We start from the raw sequence: 13,202 nt of genomic DNA, 5'->3' as shown, positions 1-13,202 counted from the left end.
GGAACTGAGAAACACACGTTCAGGTTAAATTCAGTCTAGAGTAAGTAACACTGCAAAGCAATTGATACATTTTTAAATGCGATTGTTTCTGCATAAGAAGGCAACTCTTTTCTTTAAGGACAGATAAACAGAGAAACACCATTATATAGTTCTGCACATTGAAGGAGGTTTATTCCTAAAAATTACAGGGCACTGGTAACTTGGTGCCAACCTACTGGTGTGAGTGCAGATAGTGAGTGCTTTACTACGAGTACTATTTCCTATTCTTTAACAGTCCTCAACAAACTACTTGTTGACTGAATAATTGTAACGGCTACCTCTAAGAAAACAGAAAATTTGGAAGTGAGACCTGAGAAAAAAATAGTACCAACATATTCTATGTTGCTTAATGTATGTATTTATATTTAATGCACTAAAATTTTCTTGGAAACACATTAAATAGAATGTTGAATTTATCTAAAAATGTTATCTTTCCCTCTTTCAGGCCCATTCTAGGACATAGCTAACAAAAATTACTCTGCTGTAATATAAAACGCTGGTAAGAATAATCAAAACAGAATTATCCAACCCTCAGGAAAAGTGAGATAACTCATAGTTGAGAGGGAACTCATGATTTAGAGGAAATAATTCCTAATACAGTTAGATATGAGTATATGAAAACAATCAGCATATCTTAAAGAAAAGGGAATACAATCCAATGTATAGTTTAAGTGTAATTATCACAGAAGTTGCAATATCTTAATTATAATGATTCCTCACAAAACATTACTAAAGAAATAGGCACAGCCATTTTCATAGCAGTGTATTATTCATCATTTGCCAAATAATTGCTGTGCTGCCCTGACGCAGCAACTTAACAGAGCTAATAAGCTCTGAGATTCCACAACCCCTTGCTTCTTCCTTCTTCAGCCCCTCAGCTGTGCTGCCCAACAGCCCTGACAGCTCCCAAAAGGGGGCTCCCGGTCACCTTTCACATTCCCCTGCCCTCACAAGATAAAAGCGGCTGATCTATAACATGTTTCTCCGCAAAAAGGTTCACTAATTTCCATTCTGAATTCATAAGAAGCAAATAAATCCGGGTATTCAATCAAAAGAATATTTATTTGGCATCTACTAAATGGCAGGCAAGCCAGATGTCAAGGACCTCGAGAGATGGCAGACACAGTCCCCACCCTGAGGAACTCCCAGGCTAAAGGGGGATATGAGGTTCACTCCCATCTCCAGCTGCTGTGATCAAGGTGTGCACAAGTGTGACGGCTGTGACAGAGGAGGGGAAGCTACTGAGACCTCACAGAGGGCTTTCCAGGAGGGGACTTTTGTGAAGAATCAAAGTTAAACAGGCAGATGAGAACAGGAGGGCATCTAGCGAGAGTTAACAGCATGTGCACCAGGCAGGAGACAGAGTGATGCACGGTGTACCAGGACACAAACCACGAGTGGTTGGTGTGGCTGGAGATGGTTGGGCCTGAGAGCAGAAGAGACTGGAGAGGCAGGTAGAGGCCAAACGGTGAACTACAGATTGTGTCTCACGTTGAAGTCGTCTAGACCACCTCCCACTCTCATCAGTTCTATAGGAACCCGAACATTTTAGCTTAATAGTAAAACACATGTACTATTTCTCATGGGTGGTATTTCTCATTACATAACTTTGTCAAATTCTCTTTTAACACTTAAACTACTATATATTCTTAATGTTGTAAAAGGCTAAGTCATCATCACTGTAGAATGTTCACACATCTAAGTAAACCTATTAACTAAGTGAGCCAGTCTGAACCTTTTACTTCAAACACAGACCCTAAAGCCAAGGTTGAAGTTCGATTTTTCCATGCAATAGTGTATTTGTCTGTAATTATTCAGGAATGTATATCATTTAAACTTCCCCACCTTTCCGGGAATTGCAAAAGAAGAACTTTCATTTGTTCAGACCCTTCCTTTTAAATGTAGATACAATGTCTATGATTTTTTGCAACTGGATTTTAGATTTAGGGAATCTTATTGGCAACAACTTGACACAAATGACAATCAGGGTAAAACCTTGTTTAAAAAAATCTTCAATCCACCAAATAGTATTCCATTCCTCCCAACAGTGAATTCCCTTAAACACCAAAACTAAATTATTTATAAAATCTGACTTTAAGAAAATGCATCCTATATAAACTAAGCAATTTCTTTACATCATTACTTCTTAAAATTGGTTATGTGTGCCCTTGGGTAGACTCAGTGGTATATCACAGAGTTATAGGACACCTGGCCCATGCTTCTGGGGGCTTCAGTATTACTCAAAGATTATGGAGAAGAAAAGCCTTTACTTTTACATTAAAACTAAAATAAATGGTAAAAAGTAGAACACAAAATTAGCATGTAATTTTAGATCAAAAAGGAGACTTCAAAGAAATTTATAGATGATTCCAAGCTGTATTCCAGATTTACCCTTATGGATAGAAGCCTTTGAAGAGCACGATAGTGATCACTTCACAGCTAACTTCCTTGAGAACTAATGGTCACAAGTGCTCCTTTCTCCAGGAGCATCTCTAAAGGGATACTTTTAATATGCTTGAGCCCACAGAGGACCAGCTGTTTATCTGTATGTATACATAACCCACTTCATAAGATGCATGCAGTATTCTGTTGGAGAGGGCATGGCTTTGTGCTTAAAAGATCTGCTGAAATAATTTTTAAAGCTAGACTTAAAAAAACAAACAAATTAGTCTGAGTTAATACATTACCCCAACTTTGAAAGAGAGAGACCATGCAGTCCTAGCTTTCTGCTGGTGAGTTGCTGGTGAGGCAGGGAGAAAAGTGGCTTCAATGGCTGTGTCCTCGTGGACACTGCTTCATTCCTTTTTCCTTAGCTCTAGTCCCAACCAGGAACGGATGCCAGATTCCCCAAATGTTAGAAGAATTCCTAAATAACTATCACCCAGATTCCAGGACCATAATGACAACTGCTCCTGCTTCCTGGTTTTTGGATTGCAGTCCCTAGATGACCTTCTAAGTCTAGTAGGTCAACGACTCTACTGAACTGACATCTAACTGGTCCCTGATCTGTCTGTATTCCCATTATCCTACCTTCCAAAGAATTAATGCCTTTTCTTTCATCCATCCTGACCCAGCTGTTTCCCCATGTTCTTTGTGTTCTATGACTGAGCTGGTTTTCTTGCTCTCATCCCACTTTAGAAACAACAACAAACATGGATTGATTCCAAGGGAACTTCAACTTCCTGTAGCCACTGTTCTCAAGAGTGTGGCATATTAAAAATACTTTGTACTCCATTTCCCAGTGAAAATAGCACTCCTAGAGATGAGGTCACTCAACTTATCCGAGTGGTTCATTACTGTACAGCACAAACATGAAAATAATCTTCTGAAGAGAATTTAAAACACTTTAAAAGGTGCCGTTTACCCGGTAACCAGAATCAGGACACCACAGGAAAATGGAAAATTTGACAAAAGTTGCTGGTATATGGCGTTTAAATTTCAAATTTCATTCACTGTATGTGTCACACATTTATTTCATCTGCTTAAACCACACTTCAAAAAGGTAGGACTATGTCACTAATTTGAGGTAACTTAACTAAAAGCTTGGGTTTTGTTGCTCGTACACTATCAATGTGGCTGCTATGTAGTTAGGTGAAGGGCCCCTGAGCAAGAGAACCGAGTGCCACACCCACGGCAACCTCTGCTTTTTAGGTTCACCAGCACTAGTAGGCTAAGCGAGGACTCCAGCCTGGGATCAGCCAAGCCAAGTCTGGCTTATGTGGTGACTCTGGGATCAAGTTTTCCTCTCTCGCTGATTGAGAGGTGATCTGTATCCAGAGGGAGGTCTGTCTATTTTAGAATCAGAACAGAATATGACCTGCTCCAGGAACACAGACTGGTGCTGGAGTTTGGAAGATTAATTTGAAAGTGCTAAGCAAAGATGAAGACAATACTACTCAGGAAACAAAAGTACTACAACTTTGTGTGTACTTGAGCTCACTGGAAAACTCTAAAAAATACACTTTTTTCCCACTAACTTACACGACCCTCCTGCTCAAGTACAGAATTTGACGCCTGATGATCACTTTAACGGATCTCACCGAAGGCACCACAGTGAGAAAAGGCCAGACCTAAAATTTATCCAAGATTAGGGGATACATACAGTCTCTGTTTTAGGGGTATGTGAATAATGGCCTAATTTTACAAGTTTAAAAAACTACATTTTAGCATATATATATTTTAGTAAGAAAACTTGTTTACCCTTTTGAATGATAATTGGTTTTAAAGCTTTGGTAACAAAGCTGTGAACAAGCACTTTTCTTTAATGTCCTAAAAGATGAGACCGCTCGTAGAGAACTAGCTAAATATACCAGGATCTTGGGCTCTTTAAATTATGTTATCTGTTAATGTTTGTAATTACAATGATCTTAATACCTTTTATGAAATACTTTACAATTATTGTACTTGATTCTCAAGAAGCAATAAGAATACAATCTAGGACTATTAACTCAATAATAATATTTTAATATAGGGTAGAGTATTTCAACTTAGGAAAAAAATGATTTCTTTTACATTAAAAACATGCTTTAGGGCTCAGTTTGCAGTGAAGACTCTCACAGGTATTTCATCATTTGTTTATAGCAATTATTTTTACCAGGAATTTTCTTTTGGATGGTTTAAATGTGTGTAAATAATTACACAGCAACTTAAAATAGTCTCATATGAAATAACACTAAACTATCAATTCAGAGTTCTCAAACAAAATAACTACTACTTTTTCAACAATACTATCTGTCCGGGGCTGCAAAGTTTATACTTTTGTACATAGAGGGTACTTGATTTGCTCACCCCCCCCCCCCCCCCAAATAAAACTCCAACAACGAAACACCTCCTGGTAAGGGAAGAGCTGGATCAGAAAGACTTTTTTTTTTAAAAACATTTTGGCCACCTGGAATGTGGGATCTTAGTTCCCCAACCAGGGATCAAACCTGCACCCTCTGTGGTGGAAGTACAGAGTCTTAAACACTGGACCTGCCAGGAAGTCCCAGACAGGACATTTTTAACATAAGGAAAATACTGAGATACAATATCTGGGACTTAAAAAAAAAAAATCAAAGAACAAATGAAGAAAAAGTATTAAAAAAAAAATAGCACCGAAAGTAAAATTTTAAAAGGAGCTGTAAAGTAGTGTAAGAGAGAAGACAACAGGGGAAGGAATTAAATCGAAAAATGAAGGCACCAATTTTAGAATCCAGGAATCCAAGCAAGCGTCTAAGAGAAGATTCACTTTCACAGAGCAACATTCACATTTTGCAAAATCTAGTCAAAACTTGAAAAGTTTAAACATCTATCTGTATCTGTATTTTAAACCAGATACTTTTAAAAAAAGAATCTACAATTAGGAGTTATATAACATTAAAAGACAGGGGCAGAAAGTAAGACCAGCAAACGGGGGGTTCATCACGAGACCTCGGTGCACAGAGGCCTGTTTAATGAGCCCCACGGCAGATACCACAACCCCCATCCAGTAACGGGCAGCAGAGCAGCCCCTGGAAAGCTTAGCTGCCAACAGTGTTCCTGTGCTGGAGGCAAAGAAGCATTTGCTTAAGTGACAGATTTCCTGGATTTTGTTGGTCATCAGCCAAAACAGCTGCTCCACATAAGCAACATCAGAGTTGAATGTTATCGAGGCCTCGTAACTAATCACAGTTAACAGCTGCAGAGTTCTTCCCAGCCGCCGCTTCTATTTCAGATGCTTTACATGTATTATTTCATGTCATCCTCACAGCAATACTGTAAAGGAAGTACTGTTCCTTCTCTCATTGTACATATGAGGAAACGGAGCAATTAAGCAACTTTCAGCTGGGATCCAACTCTAGACCTGTCTCCCTTCAGAGCCCCACCTCTTACCCACTGTAAAAGGTATTATAAAGTAAAAATAAAATATTTCTGCTAGCTTATAGTAAGTGCTCTAAAATTCCACGGTCATGTATGAGATGACAACGCACTCAATGTAAAATATTTTATGGCCTAAAGCACACACACACATGCACACACATCAAATGGCTTGTACACACCTCAACCACGTAAATGTACAAAAAACTCCTGCGTGAAACCTTATTCATGCTATTCAAAGTGTCTCCAAATAGGATGACTTTTGTTCCTTTTTAGGAGATTAGAAAATGCTCTGAGTCTATAACCAGAGTTATTTTTCACTAAGCACAAAATAATCAAAAAAGCTAAGATGCAAATGAAAGAACTTCTTACTTTTTGCTCCAAAAAAAAAAAAGTTCTTAGATGGCTTTCATTCTAGTGAACTGGTTTCATCCCACGAGACCGCCCCGAGTCAGGAGCCAGGAACTGCAGGATGTCTCTGCCACCAATTTGCTGTCTTCATTTACACAAACCAGCTCCTTTTTCAGCACCTCAGATTCCTTGCCTATCAAACGGGAATACTATGTCTTTTGCCAGTTCCGTGACACTGCCGTGAATGTCTGGTAACGCTAACACTCATGAGACCATATCTCTATAGGGAATTATGACTAACTGGGTGCTGCGGTGGTGGATGCTGTCTAATTAGAGGAGTGGGGGCAGGCGTGTGCAGTGGTACGGTTGACTGTTTCAAACTGCTATCAAACTTGACTCAGTCTTTGCGCCTCATAACCACCCTGGAAATAAGCAGGACAAGTACTGCTACACAGATGGCAAAGAGGGAGGTGGCTACGTGGCTCGTTAGGGATAGAGCCCAGAATGCAGTTTTCCCCACTCCCAGTCCAGTGCTTTTTGTTTACTGGTGTTTTTCCTCTGCCAACTCAGCGGTGTAGCCCCGTGGTGAGGAAGGATGGCTCAAGGACAATGGAGAAGTCTTCACTCTAAGGAAATCCAACAAGGGTGTGAGCATCCTGAGCTGATGAATTAGAGAGAGCAAGTCTCTTTGCGGACCTGTAGCTTGGAGTTTATGGAATCGAAGCACATACCTTGATTTCTGGGAGCTGCATAACTTCAGGAAAGACTTCCAGGCAGTTGGAATGAGCAATCACTGTGTGCATGCGCCTGCAGTTCACCACCGTCGTCGGGACGGCCTTCAGTTTATTCCCACTGAGGTCAATTTCTTCAAGTTCCTCCAGCTTTGCCATTTTACTAAGAGAGAAAATCCAAGAGTGAGGAAGTCACAAAAAAATTATAAGGAACTTTAGAAAGAAAATGATAGATAATGAGAACCAAAGGGTAATTTATATGACTCTGAAGTCTTTAAAGCTGTTTTTCAATAGTGAAAAACAAACAAGTTTTTCACTATTGTTTTTGAGTATCAGAGTATTCTAATACCTCCTTTCTTACTACAAAACAAAAACTCTTAGCTTCAACTCTTTAAATTGGCAACAAGAAGAAAAATGGATGTCCTTTTCCTATGAAAACTCTGTGTGTGAATAAGTTATCCTGATAACAATCACTTTGCTACGTAGCTTAGTCTGAACTCCAGTGAAAATCCTACCTAAATGGGTCAAAAGTTAGCGTTAATCCAATGTATGCGCTTTAAAAGAGCTTAGTGTGAGAGTACGATTTCTTTGCATGGGCACTGAAACCTCAAGGGGATATAGAGCAGCAAAGGGTATGGTTTATACGAAGATAACGCTTTCTCCTGAAACCCCACTCCCCAAATTCCTCGGACATCATCTGTGATAACAAGGTGGTTGTGAGGAGCAGGATGCTGAAAGGTCATCTGGATCATCTCTCGACCTTCGGGCAATGCCCAAATTCAATCTGTACCCAAAAGAAATTTCTCTCAACTCCTTCCTGCTAAATATCTACTAAGAAAGACTCTTTCTGGCCTTACCTTAATAACATGTCCTAATATAATTGAACACTTTTAAGAATGTCTTTTGTTGTTCAATCTTAACCTATAATACAGAATTACTATTAATTACATTAATCAATAATTACAGTAACCAAAATAAAGAAAACCTCCAGAGTTAGAGTTTCTTATATTTTCTGTAAATCCGGAGGGAAAAAACCCTCTGCCTCTACAATCCTATAATGCATCTATCACTCCTACGGCCCTTTTTCCGCCACTTGTGACGGTAGAGTCTAACAAGCACAGGATTCCCAGTGAGTGCAACTCAGACTTACAATCTGAATCATTTAGTTTACAGTTATTGGTATCTTCTCTGCTTGCTGTGATTTCATTTGTCACAATAAACCTTTAAAAAAATTTAGCAAGAAACCCTTTATTACTTTTCTTTCTGTTATCTCTCAAAAATAGATTACCTTATCTGCTTACTTAAAAATATACTTCACAGATATAAGAACTAAGTTTTTATCTTATGAAATCAGATCTTTTAATATCATAAACATTCAACATGGTATTAGGATATGCTACAAACAACTCTGTATGCACAGACTGTAAAGTAATCCATCTGTGATGGCCTGAATTTGTAAGATTATTATTTGAATATGTGGTCATCACAATTTGAAGAGAAATGTGGAGAAATCTATGAATACTGGGCATGAAAAAAGATTGAAGGTGTAGAAATCAGGTCCAAGAAAGAAAATGTTAAAGAAGTTTCCATGCTTCAACATAGAAAGGTAGTCAAAAAAAAATTCTCTGTGTTCCGGGTGTTACTACTGGCATGGGTCACTGGGAGATATCCTCAGAATCTGAGCTGATGACTAACCCTGCTGGCCTTAGTCATTCACCATCTCAAAGAGGATGATAAGCCCCTTCAGAGATATTGTTGTTATGTGACTACCATGTTTTCTTCCAAAAATATCATCTCATTCCATAGGAAAAAAAAAAAAAAAGCTTAATCAGTAATATCAAATGAAGGGGAAAAAGTAAAGCAATAAATGCATACTATAAAAACAGAGTAATATTTTAAGGCCATGCATATTTGGGCCTCCCTCCTTTAGCAAGGGTTTCAACAGACTGGTATCCTCGATGGCAGCAGAAGGAGGCTGTGCCAATGCTCTGCTTTGACCCAGTGCTAAGTTGCAGTTAGCAGCAGGATACCAGAGGGGTTAGTGTCTGTTTCTCTGGTGTGTGGGCGTGCGTTCTAAGACCTAACTTGTTAAATGGATAAATGCCAATGACATGGAAGCAGAGTAAATCCCTCATGGCAGGCTCAGTGTGTAGATTCACTCAAAGCAAGATACAATGCCACTGCTCCCCAAAGTTAGAAATGAAAACAGATTTAAGTGGAATTTTCTGAGAGCCATAGGTTATTTGTAACATCACAGTTTCTATGACTGCATAGGCCACCACTGCTTTTTATACATAAGCACAAATACAAAAGCTATCAGCTAATTAAGAACCTTCAGGTCTCTAGTTTACATTCTAATTCTCACACACCATGCTAGGTTAATTTTTTTAAAAATTAATTTGACTGGTTAAAAGGAAGCAAAAGAAAAAATATATTGCTAAATGACATACCTTATTTCAAAATCATAAGAACATTCTAGCAATTGGGTCCTTAGATACATTCACATTAGAAAAATGAACACATTTCTCTTTAGGAGAATGCTGATAATGGCTTATACAAAAGACACTGTGAACAAGAATCAGGAGGAACAAGCTTTACATTATCCCGGAAATAAACATTTTAGTTTTTGCCTTTCCATCTGTGACATTTTCAGAAATGAAATGAAGGATGTCACTGTAATCTTCTTTTACCTTGCTGGAAAACTTTGAAGTCGGTTATAGGCCATGTGAAGAATCTTCAGATGGGGGTGTCCTGTTAACAAGGGCACACACTTATCTGTGAGGTTGTTATTCGTCAAATACAACTCCTGTAAGATGCTGTTTGTCTCTTCAGAAAGTGTGGCTGGAGGAAGGGTTTCCAGTTTGTTTGCAGATGCATTCAGGAATCTCAGGCTACAATGACAAAACACAACAGTATCCCTCTGATAAGCCAGCGCTCTAGTCCAGAATCCTCCACAAATCTACAAGTTTTCTGATTGATACTTGACATATTAGAAACTGGGTTTAGAAACATTAATTTAAAGACAGATCTTGGTTTAGCAGGCATACAGATATGTGACTCCACCATCTGTAAGGAACACAATAGCTATTTATAGGTGATAACTACAGAGAGAGAGAAATCAATTTTTATGAAAGCATAAAAGGTAAGAGGAAGTGATTAATTGTATAGCTGGTGGAGGGTGGGAAAGGATAAAGCTAATATTCTGTCTTAAGAAAGAGAAAACCACCCAACCGCCTATTTTAAAATAAAAGAGCTCTTATAGTAATAAAACAATTAGACATTAGATCACAATACAACTAAATCAAATAGTGAGTAAGTCCTTTCCAGTATGATGCCTAAACCACATTTTACTGACATATATTCAGAACTGCATGGGATAATCTGCTCTGTAGTAAAATAATGTAATATTATGTAGCAGTGAGTGTGAAGAACTACATGTATCAATAGGATGAATCTCACATATATAATATTGAGTAAAAGAATCCAGATACCAGAGGATACACTGCGTGATTCCATAATTATAGAGTTCAAAATCAGGCAAAACTAATCTATGGTATTAGAAGTCAGGGAAGGGAAGCAGTGTCTAGGAGACAGCTTCTAATTTTCCCAATATGGTAACCTTCTGGTTCTTGATCTGGGTTCTGGTCACACGAGTGTGTTCACTTTGAAAAAACTTATCAAGTGCTACACTTACAGTATGGCCCCTTTTCTGTATTTATAGTATACTTCAAAACAATTTACATTAAAACAAGATGTATTATGCCACCAGTTAACCAAATGATAGAGTGAAAAATAGCTCAAGTATGAGGAATGTTTTTACCCCTGAGATAACTAAAACTGTCAAAACCGTAATTCTTCCATAGTTATCATGAAGCACAGATAAATACAAAATACAAAGTTGGAGAGCTGAAACAGAATCCTTGCTGTGATCAGGTTCCAAATCACTGGAAAGGGAAGAGAAGGACAGAGCAGGAACTGTGCACAGCTCACAGACAGACAGACAACCATCCTGCTTCACAGTGGATCTCTACTACGTGTGCTCCATCATGAAGATGCAGTGCCCCGAGCATAGAGAGCATCCAGCCCACAGGACTCACCTGCCATAGTCACCAAGGTCAAAGCTGCCTTGTCCCACACCCCCTCCCTGAACTACCCTGTTAGTACACTGCCTTTCTCTCATTTCAAAACCACCCAGGTTTGAAATATTCAGTCTTCAATTCAGGACCATTTTACCATATGTTAGTTAAAAAGAACAAAATCTTCCTTAAAAAATAAGACTCTGGAATACCAGGTACAGTTATTTTTAATCTTGGATAAAAAGAAGGCTTTGTATTCAGGAGTCATCACCAAGACTGCCATTCCAAGCTCTCAATCCATTAATTTAATACTCTCCAATCTTGCAACCTCCACACACTTACACACACACACACACACCCTAACTCCAACTCCACTACTTATCTAAGGAAAAGCAGCTTGCCCAAAATAGAACATTTTCCATTAAAGAAACACGTATTCCGTTGACATTTAAAAAAAAAAAAAAAAAAAGGAAGTTAGAAAAGGCTCTACAGACCATAAATAGTCATGGGAAATTATAGTCGTGTGTGCTACGGAGAAGAAAATAAAGGTCATTCATGCAGTTTCTGAAATGATTTTGAACTAGGAAGGAAACCTGTTCTAGCACCATACTTCTTTTACGAGTCTCATTTGTATCACCTGACTTAAATACCCTGTTGAGATTTCTTCCGTGTAGAATTAGAAAAAATTTAAATGTATTTATTGCCCTAGACCATCCTGGAATGGGGTTAGCTGGGAAACTGACAATCTCATTAAAATATAATTCTCTAGGAAATATGTAGTTATAGACACAGGAAAAGAAAGAAATTAACTCATGAATATTTACATCTTTTTAGGCCAGAAAAAGAGGGAAAGTTGTTTGAAAGGAAAAAAGATTGACTAGTGAATGCTCATCTAGAAAACTGCAAAACGGACTTGAAAAACTCCTCACAACATCTGATGAAGGGAAGAAAGTGATTTCCGAAAAGACTTGTCCTCTCATCGTGTTGAAATTTGCTTGTACTGAAGTTTATACTCTTTATGGGAAACTGGGAGGGTAGGGGGGAATCCCTCATCCTACCCCTCCAGGAAATGAAACTAAGTTGAAACTACATGGGCTGGTTTCAAAGGATTTAGTTTGAACCGAATAAAGCCTGATTGAATCATCTTGTTAGTTAACAGTCAAAGAGCAAACAACTGGGCTAAAAACAGTTTTGATTATACTAGTCTCAGGGAAATTAAACTCAATACCTACGCTTTTAAAAATAAAACACCTGTCCCACAACCGCACGTTTCGGCAAGAGGCAAATTAAGTTGCTTTAATTGTCTGGGTGTTGTATCAGAACGAGCAACTAACTTTAACTCAATAAATAGGGTATATAGCCCCACCGCCTGCTTTCAAAATCTCCCCAAAAGCTAAATTCCTAAAGCACTGAGTTTGCTCCTCAGTTCAGTGTGATATGAGAGAACTTCCTCAAGCTTCTCCCTTATAGATTTTTGTAATAACTGTATAAAGACTTGTTTTATGTGCCATAACCCTCTTGACTATGCAACTCTCTTACAATGATTGGAGAAAAGCAATAACATATTACTGCCTTCTTTTCACTTGTAAAGTGCTCCGTAGAGACCATTCTCTCAACATTCCAGAGATGCCCCCTCCCCCCTTTATATTTCACAGAAGACAAACTGAAGCTGAGAAAAGTCAAAGTACTTGGCTGTTGTTAAATAGTAATTAGTGGCAGAGCCAGAAATAAACCCAAATCTCATCAATCTTAAAGAATCCACTATTTCCTAACACAACTCTCCAAAATTCAACTGATAATAATAGTAATAATAAAACATTTTCCTAAGGACATTTTCGTAGGCCCTCTGCTCCAAAAAAGCTGGAGGTCAAGCAGGGCAACTGCTGGGTAGTGTTAAGACCACATGTGAACAGTGCTTCAAACTCCATTCCTAAAATAAGTTTAATAAATAGCACAGTACTCAAAAATTTTTCTTAGCAGAAAGTGCAAAAGTTGTACAGAATAGACACATACGACTCCTGCCCTAAAGCATTTGGGAAGTTGCCCACGACAGCAGTGAGACAAATTCACTTCCTGCTTCCTAAGCAATTACCCTGTTCTTTCCTGGCACATTCTGTCCATCTGTTCTGGCTCATCTAGGTTTTTTTGTTTTGTTTTTGTTTGTTTTTTA

At 38.4% G+C, this 13,202-nt stretch overlaps 1 protein-coding gene across 1 annotated transcript in view; it reads right to left on the bottom strand.

Annotated features, from left to right (window-relative positions):
- Window positions 1–13,202, bottom strand: part of PHLPP1 (PH domain and leucine rich repeat protein phosphatase 1) — a 201,452-nt gene that overhangs the window by 22,244 nt on the left and 166,006 nt on the right. The window contains exons 11-12 of the mRNA XM_057698882.1: window positions 9,647–9,847; window positions 6,957–7,119 (exon numbers count right to left, since the gene is read on the bottom strand). Coding sequence (XP_057554865.1) covers window positions 6,957–7,119; window positions 9,647–9,847 — 364 coding nt within the window. The remainder of the gene's footprint in view (window positions 1–6,956; window positions 7,120–9,646; window positions 9,848–13,202) is intronic.

This window comes from Hippopotamus amphibius, chromosome 11 (genome assembly GCF_030028045.1).
Source record: "Hippopotamus amphibius kiboko isolate mHipAmp2 chromosome 11, mHipAmp2.hap2, whole genome shotgun sequence".
Lineage (NCBI taxonomy): Eukaryota > Metazoa > Chordata > Mammalia > Artiodactyla > Hippopotamidae > Hippopotamus > Hippopotamus amphibius.
Note: the sequence above shows the minus strand (reverse complement) of the source record. Positions and strands in the feature narration are given on the sequence as shown.